Source organism: Dermacentor silvarum, chromosome 1 (assembly GCF_013339745.2).
Source record: "Dermacentor silvarum isolate Dsil-2018 chromosome 1, BIME_Dsil_1.4, whole genome shotgun sequence".
In the NCBI taxonomy this organism is placed as follows: domain Eukaryota; kingdom Metazoa; phylum Arthropoda; class Arachnida; order Ixodida; family Ixodidae; genus Dermacentor; species Dermacentor silvarum.
In genome coordinates, this window is record NC_051154.1 from 120216431 (window position 1) to 120241337 (window position 24907).

At 46.8% G+C, this 24907-nt stretch overlaps 1 protein-coding gene across 1 annotated transcript in view; it reads left to right on the forward strand.

Annotated features, from left to right (window-relative positions):
• LOC119435930 (b(0,+)-type amino acid transporter 1-like) overlaps window positions 1–24907 on the forward strand; it is a 144862-nt gene that overhangs the window by 54180 nt on the left and 65775 nt on the right. The window contains 3 exon segments of the mRNA XM_037702632.2: window positions 18359–18402; window positions 18404–18438; window positions 18440–18534. Of these exon segments, the coding sequence (XP_037558560.1) occupies window positions 18359–18402; window positions 18404–18438; window positions 18440–18534 (174 nt within the window).

Below are 24907 nucleotides of genomic sequence, written 5' to 3' on the forward strand. Positions count from 1 at the left end.
TTTTCAGCCTACAATGATGTTTCGAATGAGAGACATTCAATTTGTTATGTGAGGCATGTAACAATTGCTGTGCCATATATTGAGCAATACTGGACATGGCAGCCAACCATTATTAAACCCCAGAAGAAATTAATGGCACAATGCATATGATCAAGCAAACAGCGTTTTATTACACTTAATGGATGCTTTAAAAAACTGTCACACTATAATAATATTGCACAAAAGCTACTGAACTAAACTAATATACTAGTACATATTTAAAGATCAATTTCATATTACAGTAACAATAACCAATCAATCAAATGTTTATTATAGGGCCCTGAAACAGCTAGAGGGCCTCTGACTGGTGCACTTAAAAAGCAATATGCGAGACAAAATGTACAGAGAACACAAATGTGGAAGACAAAACAATGCGAGGTAGAGAAACAGGCGCGGCCGGCGCCTCGCTCTGAGAACCTCGGCCTTGCAGTAAAGAGTGTAACGACAATGGTCAGTCGTGTATCGTTGGAAACATACCGACGGGGTTTTCTTCGAGAAACAGTAGCTTGCTTTAGCATACAACTTATCATGCAGGAGGGATCAGCTAAAGGACTAGGCTGCTTTGGCTGTATGTTTCACCTTCGGGCAAAATCATCCTTGCGTGCTGGGTTAGCGGAAACCGGCTTTCGGTCAAGCCGAAAAGTGCATGATTACCTTTAGATATTTCAGGATGCGCGTGTCTTACGTTGGTCCTTGTGCTGTAGACCGTGGCTGTAAGCAGTTCACACACGCCACCTCTTCTCGTCTCTGTCGAGTTCATAGAAGTCTCGAAACGGCGCATCGTTCCTTCCTGGTTCTTACATCCATCGGGAACCCCCGCGCCATTTTCGTTTCGTTTTCGTTTGATACAGAGGCGTTTTGCGGCTGCTTCATATCCGACTTCCTGAAAATAATCTGCGAGACTTACGTTAACCACTGCAACACATTCGAATCGTCGTGTTCTTTACAGCTGAACCAGGCTTTGATCCTGTGAGTCAAGTGCTCCTACTGTTAGTTTCTTTCTTTCCTTTTCTTTATTCCGAGGTGTCGGTTATTTTGGCACGCCCGCGCCGAGCTCGTCGCGTGCCGACAGGGCGCTATAGCTCGGCGCAAAAAAAAAAAAAAAAATAAATAAATAAATGAGAGAAAGAGAGAGAGAGAGAGAGAGAGAGAGAAATCGCGCCGGTTCTCTGACGACGACGACCGTGCACAGCGAGATACCACAGCGAGCGAACGCTCAAGTGAAGCCGCGAACTCACCCGCGCGTGCACTGCACACGAATGTGCCAGCGTGCATCCAAAGCGCGAGTCCTCGGTCGTATACCTGACGGATCGAAAGGCGGACTGGACACTCCCGCACGAAACGATCAGTCTATATACAGTGAACGCGAACGGGTCAAGGCAGTCAAGGCACGTTGTCAAGTCCAGCGGGGTCGAGTCTGGTCATTCTGCTTCCGCGTGCACCACTGCGTGATGGGGCTCTTCTGTATACGGTTGCGTCGACGCGGACGGCAGACTGTTGGGATAGTTGGTGTTGCATATTGAACATTGCGCAGAGCGGAAAGAAATTGTGCGAAAAAGAAGAAAGGCAAGGCAGGAGCGTCTGTCCTGTCTGCCCTTGCCTTTATTCTTTCTCCCTTATTTTTTTTTCTTGCTCAGCAATGTGTTCAAAACGTGTAGCAGTTACTGCACTCGACAGCGTAAAGCCAATTAAGTTTGGACCGACCGGAAGAGCCGCGGCGCGCAAACGGGGCAACGTGGCAGCCTACTACGACAGAACAATTTCGAAGCCATCTAGATCCGATGAAGCCGCGGAGGATGATGACGGACGATAGCAGTCGAAAAAAAAAAAAAAAAAAAAAAACACGAAGCACAGCGATCCACGCGACTGCAGGCTGCCTATATAGGCCTCGGACCACCAGCAAGGCGGTACCATCTGTAGGTGCAGAGCCAAAACCTTCTTGTTTCTTTCAATAACGTTTCAGCGGCAGGTTTTTTTTTTCTTTTTTTTTTTTTCCCTAAATACCTCGTAGCAGCCGCGATACAAACAATGCGTAATGAAAGAGCCACGCAGGTCGCAGCCCTGCCCTGCGGTCCCCTCCCCCCCCCCCCCCCCCCCCTCCCCTCGGCCCTTCCTAAACGTAGCGTTTGTTTAGGCGGATGGACAGGCGAACGCCGCCGGGAGCTCCCGATTGAAGTGGTACACACGTAAGAAGCCTCGTGCGGGCCGAACACTTCCCGCCGGTGGTCTCACCGTCGGCGCGTGCGCTTGATTCAATTACGGCCGCCCGCCGGGATTCTTCCGGGCGAGTTCAGTGGACACGAGCAAGCAAGTGCACGGGCTTCGATAACGGCCGGTGGCCGTGCATCCTTGAAAAGAAGCGGCCGCGCGATGTGCTCTTCGAGGAAACCGGCGTCTTGCGCAATCGACCCGGCGGCGCCGCCGGGGCAAGCCCTCTTCTTTGCTCAAGAAACTCTTTCTCGTCGCGGACACTGTGGTGAGAAAGAGTTTTTTTTTTTTTTTTTTTTCCCCTTCAAAGCAAAAAGAAAAAGGAGACCGGCTGCTGCGCCAAGAAAGTCAAAGCGGTCGACCCGTTGTTTCTCTCTCTCTGCTCTTTTATTTCTGTCTGTCGGTCGCGAAAGGAAGAGACCGAAACGAGTTTGCGGTGTCTCTTCTCTGCTTCACAGTAGCAGTCGTACAGACGAACGAGGAAGACCGCGGCGGTTTCCCTCCGATATTTACGACCGCATTTCGCCGGGAAACGATTTTCTTTTTTTCTTCTCTCGGCCTAACGTGGGAAGCACTGCAGCTGTTCAATAACTTGGCTGCATGTGGAGTTAAAGAAAACAAACAAGCGGACATGTTGATACTTAGGCATCGAAGAGTGGAAGAGTGTTCTTGCGCCCGTGCAACTTAAAGCATGCTGTTTTAGCGGCCCTAATACACAAAGCGCCTGCGTCGTGAGGTCATTTCTCCTGCTTGCTCTCAGAGAAACGCATAAGATTTCTAATAGTCATACAGTTTTCATGTCAACTGTTTGCTCTACCGCCTCCAAATAAAACAACGGCTACACCACAATGCAAAAGGTTTTATATGCACGCACGAGAACGCAAAGTACGCTCATGACCCGTAAACGCGGTAATAGAATGTTATTCATTGCAGTCCTTACTACTCTTCTGTTACTCCATTTTTTTTTTTCATTAGCGTTAAAGTACAAGACTCTTTTGCGTGTCGTCCTCTTAATAATGCTGTAAGATTGGTCGAACTCCAATTTCCAGGTAAGAAGTAAAGGAAGTTCACCGATTCTATACACGGAAGCCGAAACAAACAGCACAAATAGGCCACGTATTAGTAAACGAGCGCGGAGAAAGTGAATTATCTAAACGAAAAATTAGAGGACGCTTAAGCTTCGCCTTTAAGAGTGGAACGCGATAGCGTTATCGGGACCCGTTCGCATTGCATTTTTCTTTGAGTCGGTTTCGCAGCAACACAGAATGTGGGAAAGCCAGCTTACTAAGACCAAGCTTACACCGATCCCCTTAAAGTCGCCTTCACTTTTAAACAGAAATGCATTGCTGGGAAGACGTTTTTCGAAGGGCAATATAGTCGTCTTATAAAAAAATGTGAAGGCCCATATAGGACCTTTTTCTATTATTTTATTAATTGTTTGCTATTGCCCCGACGCGCGCGCGTGTCCAAAACGCATTAGGCAGGCCAAGTCCCAATTTGACCGATGGATGGATGGATGGATGGATGGATGGATGGATGGATGGATGGATGGATGGATGGATGGATGGATGGATGGATGGATGGATGGATGGATGGATGGATGAGGCTGAACCTTTTAAACCGGGCGGTGGCATACGCCACCTAGCCATGACTATTAACATATTTTGTACTTTGTGGTGGGTGAAATTTCACCCCTGCCTTGATTTTATCCACCAATCAGATAACCTCTGTTTGGTTATTTCTACCCGCTTAAAGTCTATTTTGCCTTCACTGTCCCTAAACCCCAATGCTTTGAAAAAATCAGCCCCGTTGCTTTGCACTGTAGGGTTAAGCCCTTTACAGAAAAGTATGAGGTGTTCAGCCGTTTCCTCTTCTTCTCCACACGCACAGCACAACGTGTCTATACCTTGGTACTTGACTCGGTACATCTTAGTCCGCAATACTCCCGTCCTGGCTTCAAACAACAAAGAGCTTCCCCTAGAATTATCGTAGATATTTTCTTTGGCAATTTCTTGCTTGAAAGTTCGGTATGTTCCCAGTGCTGATTTCGTCTGCATCTCTGTTTTCCACAGACCCCTCTCTGTTTCCTTAACCTTTTTCTTAACCGCTGTTTCCTGGTTTGCACCTCTCCTGCAGTCCAAATATTTGATTGACAGCTTTCTGGTCAGCTTCCTCCATTTTGTATCAACATTCCTCATGTACAAATAACTGAAAACTCTCCTTGCCCACCGCTTTTCTGCCATCTCTCTCAATCGCTCCTCAAATTCTATCTTGCTGCTGGCTTCCCTGCCCTCGAATGACGTCCATCCCATGTCACCCTGTACCCCCTGATTTGGTGTATTTCCGTGTGCTCCCAGAGCCAGTCTACCTACCCCTCGCTGCTTAACTTCCAACCTTGCTCGAACCTCTGATCTCATGCACAGGACCGCATTGCCGAAAGTCAAACTAGGGACCATCACCCCCTTCCAAATCCCTCTCACCACTTCGTACCTATTGTAATTCCACAGTGCCCTATTTTTCATCACAGCTGCATTTCTGCTACCTTTAGCCGTCACATATTTTTCATGTTCCGTTAGGTACTCAGTCCCATTGTTTATCCACACTCCAAGATATTTGTACTTATCCACCATGCACCTCCAGCGTAACCTCCTGTATCCTATGCTTGCTGCCCTGATTATCATTAAAAGTCATGACTGCCGATTTTTCTTTACTAAACTTCAAACCTAAGCTATCTCCCTCTTTACCACAGATGTCCATTAATCTCTGCAAGTCTTCCTTGCTGTCAGCCATAAGTACAATGTCATCCGCATACATCAGTCCTGGTAATGACTGTTTAATCCATTCTCCCTGCTTGGAATAGGAAAGGTTGAAGCCAAGTCCGCTCCTCTCTAATTTTTTCTCTAATCCTTGTAAATACAGCATGAACAACAGAGGTGACAGAGGGCACCCCTGCCTAAGCCCCTGCTGTATCTCTATAGGCCCAGATACCTTGTTTTCCCTTTTTATAAGCACCTTGTTACTTTTATAGATATCTTTTAAAAGATTTCTTACTCCATCTTCCACCTCTAGAGTGCCCAGTATGTCCCACAAATCCTTTTGGATTACACTGTCATAGGCTCCCTTGATATCCAGAAAGGCAAGCCATAGGGGCCTGTGTTCCTTTTCTGCTATTTCAATACACTGTGTCAATGAGAACAGATTATCTTCTAACCTTCTTTGTTTTCGGAACCCATTTTGTAGTTCCCCCAGCACCTCCTCGCTCTCCACCCATGCCTGCAGTCTGTCCTTTATAATCTGCATCACCACCCTGTAAACCACTGACGTCACTGTTATGGGACGGTAGTTGTTTATGTCGGCTTTGTCCCCCTTTCCCTTATATATCATGCTCATCCTGCTCAGTCTCCACCCGTCGGGGGCTTTACCGCCCATTATTATTTTGCTCACTGCCTCTCTTAATGCTTTCTTAGATTTTGGGCCCAATGTCTTTATCAACATAATTGGGATGCCATCAGGACCTGTCGACGTGCTACTAGGAACGTCGAGGATGTGAGCGCCATCTGGATAAGATTTTCGCAAGTAACATGGCCGAGCGCGCATGGTAGAAATGCTGGCAAAAGAGGGTTGTGTTTGAGTTTCCTCGTAACATAATTTTGTTTTCTTGTACATTCAAATAACAGTCCGACGCCACCATGTCTGTACGTTGTGGTTAAGTCGTACTTTACCATTTTTCTGACGGATTTCACTGTGAGAACTTCAATTTTTGGCGTCGCTGGTCGGCTTGGGTTGTCCGATGCTGGGAATGCGTTGACGAAGGCCGGGGGGGGGGGGGGGGGGGGAGATGTTTTGGTGTTGCTGACCTAGAGCGGGGGTTCCTTTCTTCCCTTCGTCGCGTCTGCAAGGCCATGAATATACAAAGAAGGAAGGATGCCCTTCACGCGGTTTATATTACCCGCCGTGTTCTGAATGTGCCATGACTCCAGTAGTAGCCTTTTTCGCCAGTTTGTCTCTGTTTGAAGGATTTGGGTTTCTTGGAAAGCTGTGCCGACTGTCCGGCGTCGTACATCGGGGAAACCAAAAAATCTAAAAGAATCAGACAACATGAAAATGACGTCAGAACATTCAACCGAATACGCAGCGCCGTCGCCGAACATTCCGAAGACGCCGACCACAAGATTTCTTTCCAAGAAACCCAAATCCATCAAACAGAGACAAACTGGCGAAAAAGGCTACTACTGGAGTCATGGCACATTCAGAACACGGCGGCTCAACCTTCCTTCTTTGTATATTCATGGCCTTGCAGACGCGACGAAGGGAAGAAAGGAACCCCCGCTCTAGGTCAGCAACACCAAAACATCTCGTCCCCCCCCCCCCCCCCCCCTTCCTCTCATTTCTTACGATGGACCTTTTAAAAGCGGCACTCCGCCACCTCCGAAGAATACTCCCTGAAGAAGGAGCCGAATTGGTTCCGAAACGTCGGGCTAGTAAATTTCCTTATTTGGTTGGAGTCAATCTCTAAGTCTTAAGCACAATCCGACCACGCGCTGTGGGCCTGATTAATCAACGAGCTTTAGGAATACGCGTGCACGTGCCACTTAGTTCTCGCAGATTGCACGCTGACATCGACCAGCAATGGCAGTTGTCACGTTGCGGCGAGAAAAAAATTCAGTGGCGATTTAGCGGTAAATGCGAGAGCAATGCGTTAACCTCTGTCGCACTTCTGGATCTCTCATTTAAACCGCGTTCACCCATTGCAAAGTGTTGCTCAGGTGCTCACTCGACACACGTTCTATATATATATGCAGGGTGTCCCAACTATCGTGCACCAAGATTTAGAAATACGCAAATGCCACGTAGCTGGACAGAACCAAGGTAATGTTGTTTACCGTCGCTTTGGTAGATACTATAAGGATAATTTTTTGCATTCCGCCTAATTAGACAATTAGCCTTAATTAATCAACTTCTCAATTATTATAAATAGATGAAAAGTGTCAATGAGAAAATAGTAGACCAACATGAAAAACTCCCGGTACAGCGTCCTGTTGCTCAATATGTGCTACATAAAAGCGTTTTTTCGAGCCTGAAAGAAGCCCGCGAATACACGCAAAATTGCCGCGCGACTGGCCGCTCGAGGCACTTTGCGTGTATTTGCGGCAAACAACATTACCTTGGTTCTGTCTAACTACGTGGCATTTATACATTTTTATATCTTGGTGCATGATAGTTGCGACACCCTGTATATGGACGAGGAGAAAGGAACCTGCGGGGCCCGATTTTCATTAGAACAGGAGAAGCCCGCAAACAATGACACAAAGGACAGCATAGGGGAAATTATTTGTAGTTCTTAATTGAATTAAACATAATAGGGTTTTATGTGCCAAAACCATGATCTGATTATGAGGCACGCCGTAGTAGGGGACTCCGGAATAATTTTGACCACCTGGGGTTCTGCGCATCGCGGGCTCCTTGCGGGTGTGATGCACCATTGCTTCAGATCTAGTGGAAATGTGTCTCCTGAACACTTCGACATGCTGACGTTCTCATTCATGGCGGTTGTTATTATAATTATTATTTTTTTTACTGCCACTTTGTCGTTGTCCGCCATTGTATACTACATCCCGGTTACGACGGCGCGTCGTACATGACTGCTGAACAATAGGCAAAACTGCAGGGAATTTGGCGTCTTCCTGCTTAGGCTGCATCGCCTGCGAACAGGTCCATTGTAAACAGTTCCTTGTGCGTGCCTTTGTCCCATATGCTCGGCCCGTCTTTCTATTCTCGCCCTTGCGTAATCCATAGAATTGTGCTCCATATAGGGTTGTGCTATACTCCGTCGTCAGCACAGACCCATATATCATACATGGCAGCTGATGCAACGGCTGTTATTTCGGCTTTATTTTGTTTAAGCTGCTGCTTGTCTTGATACTGCGTCTCCGGAGTACAGCGTAGGCTCCGTAAACATTTGCGGCGACAAAGCGCGGACGCCACCAGACGTCACGATGATCTGTTATTCGTCAATTGCACTGTATACATGCACGCTGTTCCGCGCTTGTACGCTGCAAAGCCCGACATTCCGCGTATATACGTATAGTTGCCGTAAAGAGGCTACGCAGTCAAGCAAACTAACAGCTATATACGCCGGCCGTTCCCATGTCACGCGGGCATGTCAGGCGGATTTGCTTCTTTGCTGGCCGGCAAGGAGGGATCATCGAGTGGTGAGATAAACATCGCAACAGCGCACGTATGTGCGAGCGCTAAGCGAAGCGTTTGCAGCTTGAGGCGAGTCGGCGCTCGTGTGTCAGCTTCTTGTGCTGTCCCGTTGTTGGTGTCACTTCGAGATGTCCACTTCAAGCCAACTCAACTTGGTGCCCCGTGCGCAAATCATTTGTGCGCTGCACGTTGCGCACAACCCGAGTCGCTGCTTTACGCGTCGCCGCGAGCGCCAAAGTCCATTCTTGCCCCCCGCCCTTTCACGTCGATCTCGATACCCATCGGTATCGCCGCCGTAGAGCATCGCGGCGCTATAAACCTGCAGCCGTGAGGGCAATCCCAGCAGCGTGAGATGCATGATCGATAAGCGCGATCGGCCGGTTGCGGCGCTGGGCTCCACTAAGTAGAAGGTTGACTGGACGATTAGGCGACCAAGAGAAATGAGGAGAACAGTAGAGAAGGGGGGGGGCACAAGTCCCGCTTTCGGCGAAACGAGACAACCGCAGCCGGTTTGCTCCGCCAGATCGACGACGGGGTCTGCCGAGAGCAAGCACCACGCAAGCGCGAACCGAGCGTACCGCAACGCGCGACTATAGCTGCCGAGGGCATTGTTCAGACGCCAACATTTGGCCCGGGCTCAAGTTTGCCACTCGCGCAACGCTGCCCGGAGAATTCCTAAGGCTTCGCGCTGATCAAAGCTGGGGCATGAGGAGACGATGGAGAGAGGCGGAAAGCGACCGCTATTGCGACGCGCTCGTGGATAAACGCATGTGACAACCGTGACGTAAGCACATGTTCAGCGCTCGTCGACAACGAAAGTGTCCGATCCAGTAGTCTATATGTGCAGGCGGACATGCACCTAAATCAAACGAGGTGTGCAGTCTTTAGGGTCTTTGGTGATATCGTTGACGTCACCGATAAGGGTCGAAGAACGGCCTTGGCGCCAGCGCTTCGCAACATATGTGATGCATGTGCACGCGTGTATGTGCGTGTGTGCGCATATGCGTGCCCGCGGCGAAAGTGTCCAAGTAATTCTTCCGCTGACGTCGAGCGGGATCGGCGTTAAGTCTTCACGACTGCAACATTCTCAGCGGCGGCCTATTAAGAGCTTGGCAGAGGAATATGGTGTTGCGTTCCCGCTCTTGCGTCGTCAAGAAAATGGCGTCTTGTTGCATGCGTTGAGCGAGCTATACCCTTTGCGTATTAAAGAATAAATGCGAGCATGCATATTGCAATTTTGCAAACATAACGCGGCAGGAGAAGAGGCAGTAAGGAATTAGGGAAAAGATGCGCCAGGCTCTTGAGCAACTTCGGCAGATGAAGTGAAGACAAATCAATCAGATTGTACATTTTTTTTCTATTTCTCCGGCCCTCTTTCTCTCTCAACAAAGAAAAAAAGGACCACCTATACATAATGCTCGATATTCGTAATACCCTCTTGTCGTTTTTTGTTCAGATGTCTGACGATGTTCACAGCCATAGAGGAGGGTTCCGAATTATTCTCACCACCTGGCGTTCTTTGAGGTGCACCCAGCGCACGAGCTTTTTTACCTTTCGCGGTCCTCGTCGGAATGCGGCGCCGCAGCAGCTGGGAACTGAACTCGCGACCTGGAGCGCCCAGCAACAGGTTTACGCCCTTTAGTCGTGCTGTCGCACTGCTTGTGTACAAGAAATACACCAACTAGTTCCTCATATTTGTTATTTTTAAGTATATTCTCTACAATGCGATGCTAAGCCCGAGGGTGCGGGATCGAATACCGGCCGCGTTGGTCGCATTTCGATGGGGGAGAAATGCAAACATAGCCAGCGTACACAGTGCATTGGGTTAAAGAACTCCAGGTGGTCTAAGATAATCGGGAGTCTGCACTAGTGTGCCTCGTAATCATATCGTGGTTTTGGCATGTGAAACGGCACGATTTAGTTTTATTTAGGTCGTTTCTCCTTTTGTACGCCATGACCTTTAATTTTTTTTAACGCGAAAGTTCGCCCTACGCCATGAAACATGTGAAGCATGCAAGTTCATGTATAACTTGTTGTGTCCTATCAGGTCCAACAAGGACTTAAGGCGCGGACCATAGATCCACGTGCAGATGGTAGTCGAGTGTATAGCCCTACTTTTTACAGTATCCACTTTTTATAGTATCTGCGAAGCCTGCAGATATTTCTCACACCGTATGAGGTCGGAATTTCTCGCCATGTGTCTCTCTCTCTTTGCCCTCTTTCCAACCCCTATATCCCCCACTGCAGTGAAGACTCGCCTCTGGTTAACCTCCCTGCCTTTGCTCTCTCTCTTACCGTCTTTATCATAATCGTCCTCCTGCATGAGGCCCGGAGTGCATATTGTGGCATGGGTAATTTTCACCATATTTATAGATTATGCCGTTTCATGGCTACCAGAAAACCGTAAGGCCATATTTTATAGTGTTTCCAATCTTGGACAGTGAGATTCTTTCAATCACCGCAAACACCGAGAAATGCTTAAAATCACGTTGTTGCTTACGTAATGAGCGCTGCAATAGGAGCTCGCGCTTTGGCCGAGCTCCTATTCCGCCATTTTGAAAGCTTTGGCAGGAAACAAGGCAGTATACACATGAGAGCGAAACGTTGCAGAGAGCCCTTCTCTGTTGGTAGTCGCCATGTGCACGCCCGCCTTGCACACTTTGTCTGCGACAGCAGTTAAGTGCTCAAAGCTGAGTTCGCCTTATCCATTCTGTTACGCTGACGACACACAACGACGACTATTGTCGTCGTCAGGCCACCTCGTCGTCCGCAGCCTCGCCACAGCCACAGCGCGAAGAAAGAGAAAACTTCTCCACAACTGCCTCCAATGGGATTCGAACCCATGCCAATGAGTCAATGTAAATTTGTGAGTTGAGCGCGCTAACCACCGAGCTATCGCGCAACAACAGTGCATGACAATTAGTGCAAGGCTTTGCGCTCCACACAGACTGTAAGAGCAGTGGCGTCTGTGCATGTATTTCGGAATCCAGAACAAGCAACGCGGTAGTGTGCGAGGATTATATCGTGTGCATCGCATAAAATTGTTCTTGACAAAATGGCGGAGTGTTTGCGTGCAATTATTCGTCGTCATGCTCGTGAAAACAGCGTCGGCAAACTTGCGACTTGCAACGATGTTTATTGGTGAAGCACACGTCACATATTATATATACAGGCATATGCAAAAGAGCAAAGAAATAGAAAAAAAACATTCAGAAGTACTATGTCAAATCAGCGCATAAGAGCACGTTGCTGTTCAAATTATACGATTGCTTGATATAGTTAACACGGGATGTAGTACACGCACTACAAAATAAAAAAAAGAAAGTTCTGCAATCGCACGTGACGCAATAGCACAATTCAAGCAGCGCCAACGCAGAAACTCCCTAAAGCTTTCAAATGCTATCGACCTCGACAATTTATGTCGTTAGCTGCCGGCGTATGCTTTGGTCAGCACTTAGCAGTTGTCAAAGAGGGGGATGCAGCCACCGTCAGGACAGTGAATTCCCAGTTGACATCGACGGTATTATGGACATTTTTGTGCTGTAGACGCTTATTAAAGCTCCTGCTAACCTGCCCGACGTATGTTCATAAAATTACGGGGTTTAACATGCCAAAACCGCGGTCTGATTATGAGGCACGCCGTAGTGAGGGACTCCGGAAAATTTCGACCACCTGGGGTTCTTTAACGTGCACCTAAATCTAAGTACACGGGTGTTTTCGCATTTCGCCCCCATCGAAATGCGGCCGCCGTGGCCGGCATTCGATCCCACGACCTTGTGCTTAGCAGTCCAACAACATAGCCACTAAGCAACCACGGCGGGTGACGTATGTTCATAAGGCACATTAAAGTCTCCTCGAAGTCGGCCTCGTGCTTGTGTTTTCATCTCGAATATTTGTATTCCGCGCAATATGGATTTCGTTCTGCGCATTAAATTCTTCCCTAGGTCAGCAAAAATTAATTTGTGCTCTTGTTTTCTGGAAGTGCGTTGGTTGGGATAGTTCGGGGCAGAAAACTTTCGAAGGCCAGCTTGAAGATATCTAAGCTCCTGTTGCTATAGGTTCTGTGACATGTGTGCTGCCATCTAACAGAAAAGCATCATCATACCTCAAGATACCGAGTACTTATTTGCTTGACGTTTCACAAGCGCCCATGTGGTGACGCAAAACGGCGGTGATATGCTGAATCCAATGCTCATCGGGCACTTAGTTAGCCGCTCAAAACATAATTCGTTCGTGAGTACGTGCGTGCGTGCGTGCATGCATTCGTTCTTACAGAGCATTTCCGGTCGTCTCTTTTCAACCTCCCATTCGCTATATATTAGGAGTCTCTTAAGAAGGCAGAAGAGAGGCGATACTATTACGCTACCTGTCGTAACAATCCGCAACCACTTTTTCAACAAGTCCCGTTTTAGATCCAAACAGGTTCCAACAGTCGGAGCAGCCATTTCTCAGGCCCGTCGAGCACAATTGCAACGGATGCCACGTCATACTAAGTGTATCTTGCTTAACGCTTTCAATCATTCGCTGTCTTTGGATGTTCGCCTACCTGTATGTCGGTTGTCGCCATTTTCTGACGCCCGCGACACTGCTTCTGTTGCTATGAAACGCTATTCACCCGTGGAAGGAGGCTTTTACACACCGCGACGCGGCGCTGATGTTCCGCTCGCGTGCACATATGTTGAGTCGCGCAAAGAGCTTCGCCAATGCGCGCGTTCAAAGGAAAATCTCGCTTCACACTTGCGGCTTGCGTAGGAGAAACAGCATTCGTTGCAGGGGACGTAAAAATTAGCAGCTCTTGATGAATTTTCGGGCGTTTACCATGTTTTCGAAACGCGAAAACCACACTTTGAAAATCGCCACAGGCTCTGCATGCGCTTTGACGCTTTTGCGTGTACCGTGGTTCGATGGTGCTTTCGTCATCACTTTGTCAATTCTTCGTCGCTATCTTACTACATACAAAACCGTTCGTCCACTGTAATTTTGGAGAAGACGTCTTTTATGGTCGCATACGTTCTTGCATTCGTTCAGAGCCTCCCCCCAATTCTCTTTTACAACCTAGCACTTTCTAAAAAATTTAACAAAAGTGCGCTTGCATGTTCCTCGCTTTTGTCAAATATGCGACGGCAAAACAACAGAAGATGCTAGTACGCGACGGTGACCGCAGCGAGAGCGGACCTAACTTTCTTTTCCTTTCTTTCTTTCTTTCTTTCTTTCTTTCTTTCTTTCTTTCTTTCTTTCTTTCTTTCTTTCATTCATTCATTCATTCATTAGGGCGCTTGACCGTACGTGCGCGTATGCACTTTCCAACCGTGCACAACAACCTCGTAAAGGTTAAATCCTGTATTTTCACGTATTCCTAACAGACAACGGGCGAAAGCCCGCAGGGCACGTCGTTCTTGGCAGCCAGGCACTGCGGGCTTCAAAATTTTCACGCGCCCAAAACCGTCAATTCGTGCGTCAATACTTCGTCACGTTGAAGTTTATACTTCATCTGAACAATGCCAAACGTTAAGCAAAGGACCCAGCGCACCGGCAAGCTACGAATCGGTTGACTCAGCGCTCCCGCAGCTGCCCTTCCCGAAACGAGTTTGGCGTTTATCAGGCACGTGCGTCCTCTCACGGGAGAGACACGCGGCCCAGCTGCAGGGCGCATTGACCGAAAGTTGTCGCCTGTACGGAGCAATGACAAAAGCCGACCACAACCGTATGCGGCACGTATAAAATCTTCCGCCGATCGCTTTAGCCGTTTACGGCGCGTCGTGTCGCAGCTAAAGCCTCGCCGGCCTCGCGTGATAGCTGACCGCCGGGTTCTTGTCTTGATCGGGCGCGGAAGCTTATATCTAAGCGTGCGCAGTAGCGGGAACTCGCACAGAAAAAAAAAAAAAAAAAAAAAAAAGCAATCAGGGCAGGCGCTTGACTCGCAACGATACTTTATTTCTCGACTGCAGCCTAGCAAATATACACAAAATACTTCGGCTACAGATAAAGATAGTTGTATGTGCTACGCCCCTCCGGCTTCTTTTTTTAATTTTAAATAATCCCCCCCCCCCCCTTTTTTTATTTCTTGTCACGGTTGTCTTCGGCGATTCACACGGGTTTCTTGCACGTGGCATCTGGGTATCGATCTGGCCTCTTGGTCAAAAAACGGCCTTTTCGTGCCGCTAGAGCATTGTGCCGAGTCGCAAGAGGTGTCAAAATGCAGATCTCAGCGAGACGAGAAGCAAGAATCAGTCACAGAGAAGGTGAACGTAACAATGCGGGCGTTATTAGCGCCAATATAATAAGAAATTAACCACATTTCACAATAGACTGCGCTATCTCCGGGACTCGAAAGAAGTCAACGTCGGCGTACATGCGTGTGAAAAAAAGTAAGAATAAGGGAAGCGAATGAAAAAACTTGACACGAATAAAAGAAATTAAGGTCTCATATGCCCCCAATTCCAGTAAATACAAATACATATACCATGTACGTTGACTTTCTCTTCTCTCGCGTCAACTTTGGTTGACACACCTTTTTTTTTTCATATCATTTCATTGCCTTAAAGACCCCTAATAAGCCCCTATTACATGAAGGGTGGGTGTACATAAGGTATATGTTAGTAATCTATATACAAGCGACTCAGGCATAAAAATTAAGTTATGTGGTTTTACGTGTCAGAACCACGAACTGATTATGAGGCACGCCGTAGTGGGGGACTCCGGAAATTTCGACCACGTGGGGTTACTTAACGTGCACCTTAATCTAAGTACACGGGTGTTTTCGACTCAGGCATAATGAAGCCGTATTGTGAACATAAGTTGTAAACGGGCTATACATTAATATACAGCAATAAAACAGATATTCGAGCACCCAGGTGATTACTTAGAGCGCCAATAATTGATCTTGGGGAGTTGATAATACGTAGCAGCGTTCCCGGGAAGGCAGTTGCGCCGGCAGCTCGCTCCGTAGAAAAATTATGCTGAAAATGTCGTCGTATGGACAAGGTATGGACACGTGGACGGGGAACTCGAAAGGGATGGGCCAATGCGATTAGATATGCGTGACATGAGGCGCGCGATTAAGTGACGAATAGTAGAGCTTGTGGAACAGTGCCAGTCCAGTAATGCGATGAGAAAGCGGTGGGAGGTCTGACCGAGCTTTTAGTGGCGTGACACTTATATTATGCGACCATGAGGAGTGGATGAATCTTGCGACAAGATTCTGAACTGACTCGAGTGCATTTATTAAGTATGTTTGGTGCGGATCCCCAATGGCTGATGCGTACTCTAGCTTTGTTCTTACGAGCGATCTGTATGCGAGCAGTTTTACGTGTGGTGTAGTGGCGCATGCCGTAAATGACGCTTTAGGAACTTTTGTTTGTGTATTAACGGGGAAGATATGGGGGGAAGTTTGGCTATACCAAAATGGTAGCTGGAAACAAACAAAAATACGCTTAACGGGAAAACAATATAAACAAAAATAAATAGAAATAATCAAAAGAAACGCACTACATACATACATAAGAACATGACAAAGTTGTAAATTTATACAAATCACGCGTAATGCAGCACATGACCCGTGACAAGCACGAGTGGTTGCTGCTCTTGTTGAAATAATTCATTCCGCAGCAAAGCGCATGAAAATACGCGAAAAGGTCGTCAAGATCAAGTCCTGCTTTTTCTATTGTATTTGTCCGAGTTCGCGCAATGCGCTGTTTACATCTGAAGTAAATATCTCAGCGACTAATCTTTTTGTACCAAGTCGATTCGGCTCATGTTTTCGATAACCTCGCGTTGTCACGACGGAATTACGAGACGTTGCATCGAAGAGAACAGATACAAATGACCCACGCGTTGTTATCCTTATACCACTGAACCGCACGCACAGAGAAAAAAGACGAGAACACCGCACCTTCCTGTCCCACTGTCAGCAGAGCGTGCACGTGTGGATTCCTGCCGCTGTTAGCGTTCATTAACCGTAATTAAGCTTCGCCTCGCGCGAGCGCAGTATACGCCGCCCGACCCATGCCGCGCGTGCGTGCCTCGCGTCGTCCGATTGTTGTCGGCCGCGCGGATCGAAGTATCGATCGATGGATTCTCTGAAGGGGAGAGGGGGGGACAAGCGCGTCTCCTTCGCGGTCCGCGGCTTCTCGGTGAATGCGCAGGGCGCGCGCTACAATGTGCTATATACGCGAGATCGACCGCGCGTTCGTCTCGGCCGCGAGAGGGTGCGTCGGTGTGCAGTGCTAAGCGCGACGCTTCGTTGCGACGTCAACTGCTCGAGTACGCGTTCTTATTTCTACATGTTCAGAGCGCTATACGGCACTGCCGATTTCGTTTTTTTCCAAACTTGTTCGCGTGCGCGCTGTGTGAGAGCCCAGTTTAGGAACCTAAATCGTTTCGGATGTTTACAAACAAAGGCCCCGGGAGACTTCCGTTTTCGCCCGTTTGCAATAGCTATTATCCAGACTTGGCGTCTACGGAAGACGCTGTAGATCCTTCAATGCCCGCCGCGGTGGCTCAGTTAGCTAAGGCGTTGCGCTGCTGAGCACGAGGTCGCAAGATCGAATCCCAGCTGCAGCGGCCGCAATTCGATGTAGGTGAAATGCAAAAACGCCCGTGTGCTTGCGTTGTAGTGCACGTTAAAGAACCCCAGGTGGTCAAAATTAATCCGGAGCCCTCCACTACCGGCGTGCCTCATGATCAGAACTGGCTTTGGCACGTAAAACCCCAGTAAGAAGAAGAGCATACTTCAATGTAGGTCTGTCATTTGCCACACTTTTGCCTGTCAGCATAATCACATATGTGGGATAAAATTTTCCATGACGTGCACAACAAAAGTTTATGAACACAATAGAAGCATGACACGCTTTTCCGAACAGAAGGCATGCATTACTGAAGCTGCAATCTACTGCTCCCCTCTTTATTTGTTATTATTCGTTTATTTTATTTTTACAGGCAGAAAGGAACAAGGGTCCTTTCTTGCGCGGCACTCTGCGAAAACAATGTGACTAAAATATGGTTCGGAAAAATAAATTGCAGGACAAGTTGGTGCATCTTTATGATAAAGTTTAGCACAAGCAGGAAGAGGTAAAGAAGGAGAAAGGTTGGCTGGTTAATCACGCAAATATTCGGTTTGCTACCCTGCGCGGAGGGAAGAAGGAAAAACGAGAAGGGAGACGGAAGTCGACGCCAAATTCTTAGGTGGCAGGCATCACTTTCTCAGCCTATCTCGCAGGTCCGTAGACCGCAGGAAGCGAACTATAGCAATCGAACTGCCTTGAGCGAAAACGTCCGTTGTGAACATTGTCTCAATATCTTCTCCTTTTCTTTTTTTGACAGCAGCCGTTTTTTCAGCACCTCTAGCGCAGTACACAACACTTGCCTCTCCGTATGTGCTGTACCGTTGACAAATATGCAACGTGATCATTCAAGCGGACAAGAGAACCCGGTTGAGTTGCACAAGCCCAATGTAAATTCACCTGACCCGCCATGCTTGCTCAGCGGCTATGGTGTTGGGCTGCTGAGCACGAGGTCGCGAGATCGAATCCCGGCCACTGTGTCCGCATTTCGACGGGGGCGAAATGCGAAAACACCCGTGTACTTAGATTTAGGTGCACATTAAAGAACCCCAGGTGGTCCAACTTTCCGGAGTCCCCCACTACGGCGTGCCTCATAATCAGATCGTGGTTTTGGCACGTAAAACCCCATAATTTATTGAAATTTTTTGCAAATTCACGTGCTGTGGAGCAAAGGACAAAAAAAAAAAAGAGGCATCTAGGACGCAGCATTTGGTCTTGTCCCATTCCTGTGTTGTGCTGTCTAGCTCTTAATTTTCGTGGAGCCTTCATATGGCTCGTTGTTCATTTCGTGTGTTCATGTTGCTATAGTAACCTGTGTGCCCCACCGTCTATGTGCTGCGCAGTGTACAAGCCAACTACGGCGCCCCTGGATCAGGCCAATGGACACGCCGGCGGCCAATGGCGCGCGGCCGGAGGACGACGTGGCCGGCATCAGCGGGGGCACCCGAGGGTGCCGTGCAGCTCAAGCGCCGCGTGGGCCTCCTCAGCGGCGTCGCACTCATCGTGGGGACCATGATCGGTGAGCGGTTTTCGCTCTCGCAGAACGTTCATTCTGGCCGGTGCATTCTGCTCCGAAAAAAAGAAAAAGAGCCCAATCGGTGCAGTGCAGCCTTAACCGAAATTGCCGTCCACTTCTCCTATCTTTGCATTTTCTTGTTTTTAATAAATCTACTTCGAGGAAGAAGAAGAAAAAAAATGAGGCACCGCTCGATTGCCGTTAATCCTCTCCGTGCCTCTCTCGCTCAAAAAAAAAAAAAAAAAAAAAAAAAAAAAAAAACGAAAACAAACAAACAAACAAACAAGAGATGCATGATGGAGCTACTTGTTCTCGGTGTGTGTGGCGCCTTGCGTGAATTCGTTAAAGAAAATTGACGCCCATATAGGCTCGCGTTTTCGAATGGCGAGGCTGTTATGGGGAAATTACGAATGTAATTTTCTGCGCGTTATGCCCCATTATATGGACAACATGCGGGTTCTTCCAATATATATATATATATATATATATATATATATATACCCTGAAACACCCTGTATATATATACAGGGTGTTTCAGCGAACACTTTTAAAATTTATTTAAGGTTGCCTGAGGGAGATAGCCCAATTCTAGTTAATGAGCTGGTCTGCTCGAAGAGGCGGACATTACTTGCTCAAAAAATTTAAATGCATAATCGAGTAATCAACAAAAATTCACTAATTAAGTTTTTACCTAATTACCGGATTACCCATATTGCAATTTATAAATTGTAGCCGTGGATTTCGCAAAGCGGATCCACTTGGAAGGAATTCTCGGGATGACACCGGTTTCGAGATATTAATTCCCGAATTTCGCGGAGAAATGCATTGGCGTTCCAGTTAATTTTGTGCTTCAATGCATAAAGTGATGTTTTGTTAAGAAACTAACTGGAACGCCAATGCATTTCTCTGCAAAGTTCGGAAATTAATATCTCGAAACTACTGTTATACTGAGAATTTGTTCCAAGTGGATCCGCCTTGCGAACTCCACGGCTACAATTTGTAAATTGCAATATGGGCCATCAGGTAATTAGCTAAAACTTAATTAGTGCATTTTTGTTAATTACTCGATTATGCATTACAATTTCTTGTGCAAATAATGTCCGCCTCTTCGAGTAGACCAGCTCATGAACTAGAATTGTGCTATCTGCCACAGGCAACTTGTACGAATTTTTGAAAGTGTTCGCTGAAACACCCTGTATATATAGAGTAGTAACTGGAGTTTTCAATGGGCCACGCGTATTTAGAGAGATGAGAAGCGCAACATCGCGGTTATCTTAGGTTTATTTACCCAACAGTGTCGGTAGGTCCAGCGAGCGAAACTATTGTTGGGTAAATAAACCTAAGATAACCGCGAAGTTGTGCTTCTCATATATATATATATATATATATATATATATATATATATATATATATATATATATATATATGTGTGTGTGTGTGTGTGTGTGTGTGTGTGTGTGTGTGTGTGTGTGTGTGTGTGTGTGTGTGTGGTGTGTGTGTGTGTGTGTGTGGTGTGTGTGTGTGTGTGTGTGTGTGTGGGTGTGTGTGTGTGTGTGTGTGTGGTGTGTGTGTGTGTGTGAAGGAAGTGGTTCATTGCATCTGGTGCTTAATAAGTTGAAAGAAGTGCATGCGCCCATCAACAACCAAAACCAAACATCTACTTTCTACGTTTCGGCCAGGGTCCGGCCTTCATCAAGAGTGATGAAGGCCTCATTTCACTCTTGATGAAGGCCGGACCGCGGCTGAAACGTCGACAATGCAATGTTTGTTGTTGTTTTCCGACGTGCGCCTGCACTTCTTTCCATATATATATATATATATATATATATATATATATATATAAACAAGGAAAAGGGAACCAGAGGGGTTCGATTTTTGTTAATCACGACCATATAAAGCCAACAGGCAATGAAGCCAAGGAGCGGCATCGGGGTAATTCAGCTGTAGTTCAAATTGAAATGCAGAAGCTAATACAGAAAAGGGAAATGAAAATAGACGAAAAGATAGCTTGCTGCCGGCGGGAGCCGAACCCACAACCTCGGCATTACGCCTGCGTTGCACCACCAATTTTGCTACGGCGACGGCTGTCAATCCGCCCACTATCATCATCATCATGAGCCTATATTTACGTTCACTGCAGGACGAAGGCCTCTCCCTGCGATCTAATTGTCCACCGGTTATCCATCCTACGCATTACATGGCCTGCCCAGCTCCATTTTTTGCGCTTAATGTCAACTAGAATATCGGCTATCCGGATCTATTTGTTCTTTGATCCACACCGCTCTCTTCCTGTCTCTTAACGTTAGGCCCAACATTTTTCTTTCCATCGCTCTTTGTGCGGTCCTTAACTTGTTCCTGAGCTTATTTGTTAACATCCAAGTTTCTGCCCCATATGTTAACACCGATACAATACAATGATCGTACGCTTTTCTTTTCAACGACAGTGGTAAGCTTCTAATCAGGATTTGGCAATGCCTGCCGTATGCACTCCAACCCAATTTAATTCTACTGTAAATTTCCTTCTCATGATCAGGGTCCCCTGTGAGTAATTGACCTAGATAAACGTACTCCTTAACAGACTCTAGAGGCTGACTGGAAATGCCGAGTTCTTGTTCCCTTGCCAGGCTATTTAACATTATCTTTGTCTTCTGCATATTAATTTTCAACCACACTCTTACACTTTCACGATTAAGGTCCTCAATCATTTGTTGTAATTCGTCTCCATTGTTGCTGAATAGGACACTGTCTTCTGCAAACCGAAGGTTGCCGAAATATTCGCCGTTGATCCTCACTCTTAAGCCTTCCCAGTCTAAGAGCTTGAATACTTCTTCTAGGCATGCAGTGAATAGCATTGGAGAGATTGTGTCTCCTTGCCTGACCCCTTTCTTGATATGTATCTTTCTACTTTTCTTGTGGAGAACCAAGGTAACTGTGGAATCCTTGTAGATGTTTGCTAAGATATTCACGTATGCCTCCTGTACTCCTTGATTACGCAATGCCTGTATTACTGCTGGTATCTCTACTGAATCAAATGCCTTTTTCATAATCTATGAAAGCCATATAGAGAAGTTGATTGTACTCCGCACGTTTCTCTATTACCTGATTGATGACATGGATATGATCCATCGTAGAATACCCCTTCCTGAACCCCTCCTGTGCTCTCGGTTGGCAGAAGTCAAGTGTTGCCCTGATTCTATTGGAAATTATCTTGGTGAATATTTTATACAGTACTGAAAGAAAGCTAATGGGTCTATAATTCTTTAATTCTTTAACGTCTCCATTCTTTTGGATTAGTATAATGTTGGTGTTCTTCCAGCTCTCATGGTACACTTGAAGTGGTGAGGCCACTATATTGGGTGTTAATTAGATCGAGCCCTGCGATCTAGCCCTGAGTGGCGCTGGCTATATTTTCGTCCACTTTCATTTCCTCTTTAACGCGCCAGCGTCAAGGCCCCGTGTCGCAGAAAATCCGGTGTTGGCGTCGTAGCCGGCGTCGGCGTCCCGTGAGCGAAAAATATTCTATACGGCACTAAAGTTCTTCTATCACTAAAGTTGTTCATGCCTTGTTCGCCATACTTTACAAAGTTATTCCTCGGAATTTTGAGAATGACAACCCACAAACAAATGTCATGAAACAAAACACCGACAGTGCATGCCTTTTATGTTAAATCTTCTCAGATTGAAATATTGAAAGTGCGAAACAATAACAGAACATCGGCCCACGCAAGAGGCCGCTTTTCTACCAGAAAGTTCGCCTTCGTGCATAGAGTGCCGCCAGCGTTTCCCGGTAAACATCACCTTACATAAGCTGCAGTTGCCGGGAAGCGCGAGAAGCAGCCAGGGCATCTTTGAATGTTATCGCGTTCCGCTCTTAAAGGTGTAGCTTAAGCGTCCTCCAAATTTTCTTTATTATTTTGTACATTTCAATCACAGCTAATTTGCCCTATGCTTTCCTTTGCTTCACTGTCTGTTGACTTTGTATGGTCACGATCTCGTTGTAAGAGAACGTGAACATTGTAGACTACCATAAAACCCCACTAGCTCGTATGTCTGCGCGAGCTCAGCCGTGCTTAAATACATTTTTTTTTTTTTTGCATGGGCATCTGACGGTGCAATATCTCGCAAGTGAAGGCGATTCCCTGTGCGCATTCTATAGGACAGAAGAGATGTACGCTAGGTCCCTTTTTAGCATTCTTGTCGCCTCCTTCGGAGCCCATCTGCCCGAAACGGTGTGAATGCCTAAACTGGAAAACATACGCTATACGATTCCGCGTGCGATCCACACGTGTGACTGTGCGTACCCCGCAGCACATTCAACAAGTTTTGAGCAGGCTCTATATCAGGTCCCAACAATCAAGTTCCGACAGCTGTAGGAGGAGCCACATTCCTGACGCATGTAACACGTCGTGTGGGACGCCGTGCCGCGTATACCTTGGGCGTCCTCTGCTTGCCTGGCCCTTGCGGAGACAAGCCCCTCGTCGAAACCTTGGCTCGAGGCTGAGTTCGGCCACTGGTGATCACCGCGTGCAAGCGCAGCACGGCTGTCTTCGGTCGCCACCTGGCTGCTTGGCAGTATAATATGCTGTCCTTAGTCTCAGGTCGCGCTGGAAGTATAGTGGTGCTAAATTACGGAGAGCAAATCGTGAGGCACGACGTGCGACACGTCTGAGATATGGCTGTTCCGGCCGTCGGAACTCGTAGGAACCTGCCTGCGGCTGTTAGTGTCATCTGGTCGCACCCTGGATGGGAGGCCGAATCGCACGCCGTGAGACTCCTTCATGAAATTCTATGAGGTCAAACTGGCAAACTGCATGCTGTTCACCGACGGGTTATACAGAAGCATTATACATAGTTTGTAAGGAAAGTTCACCGTTAGCGGATGCCTTCCCTTTCAATTTGTTGGCTGTCGCAATTGCTTGCACGCATTCTTTCACGAATACGACCCGCGTATAACCGCGCGCGAACGCCCTGACGGGTGCGGGTCGGTGTCGCAATCTGGCCGAAGGTCTGGGATCACGGGGCTTCTCATGTAGCAGGACGGTTATACGGCGTTGCGACAGAGTCTACCGCTACAATGTGGATCGGTTGGTTGGATAAATAAGAACGGCGGCTCGAGCTGTGCCTGGGATGTATACGTATATCAGGGAGCGAAGAGCACAAGTGGTGCGCGAACTGATTTCATGTGACGCGATGCTCGTACGGGCTACGCTCGCTTGAGGAGTCCACAGGCGCTTTCGTATGCATCCATCGGCCAGAAGGATGCGGTCTGCTCATCTCGAGAGGCGTCTCAAGTGCGCGCGCGCACTTTTGAATCGGATAACGCGTACCTTGTTGAACATGGCTATAGGCACTGCCTTCAAGCACCTTATCACTCGAGATGCCGAATCTGGTGGAAGCACTCAAAAAGAGAGCAATGCGCAGCTGTATAACGGCAACCCAGAAAGAGGATAATTGTGTCGCAGCATTCGCGGAATAGCGCGATGCAAACGGAGGCAATAATAATAATAATAATAATAATAATAATAATAATAATAATAATAATAATAATAATAATAATAATAATAATAATAATAATAATAAATTCTTTAGCGTTAACGAACTTAAGAAAAATATTCTGTGGCATATTGCATAAAACTACTAATTGAGCTGGATTACTCGAAAAGGCGGACACAGCGTAGCACAAGAAATCAAAATGCATAATTAAATAACTAAATAACTGTTTAACCTTAGCGCACACATTGCAATACACGGATTGAACACAGTGATCTTACAAGGCACATCCACTTCGAATGAATTTTGAAACTAGCACCAGTTTTGAGATAAGTGCGGTCAAACTTAGTAAAAATGCATTCGAGTAAAAATGCATTGTTGTTCCACTTACTTTTTTTATCAAAATGTATTTCTTTTACATTCAAGCTCAATAATTGCGGGGATACCAATGTAGCTTCTCGCAAGCTTTGGGAACGCAAATAGTAAATTACAATATGTGCCGTAAAGTAATTTGTATGAAATTTAATTAGCGAAGTTTTGTTAATAAGTCAAATATTCATTTTAAGTCTCGTGCAAATAATGTCAGCCTTCGAGTGTACACTCGCTCAATAAGTAGAATGGTGCTGCATTCGAAGGGTGATTTTTTGGACTTCTGTTGATAATTTAAGATAAAACACCCCGTGAACTGAAATTTGTAGGCGCACAGCTACTGTAGCCAATCACAGAGGCAACCAACTAACCTTTACAATCAGGGATGTGAAGTAGAAGTTCTTCAGTTCGACAATGTATATACATTGTCGTATCAAAGGTCTAGCGCCCGAACCACCGTCTACTTCAAATGAAAAAATAGTATTTTGCGAAAGAATTAAACACGTCCGGCTTAGCA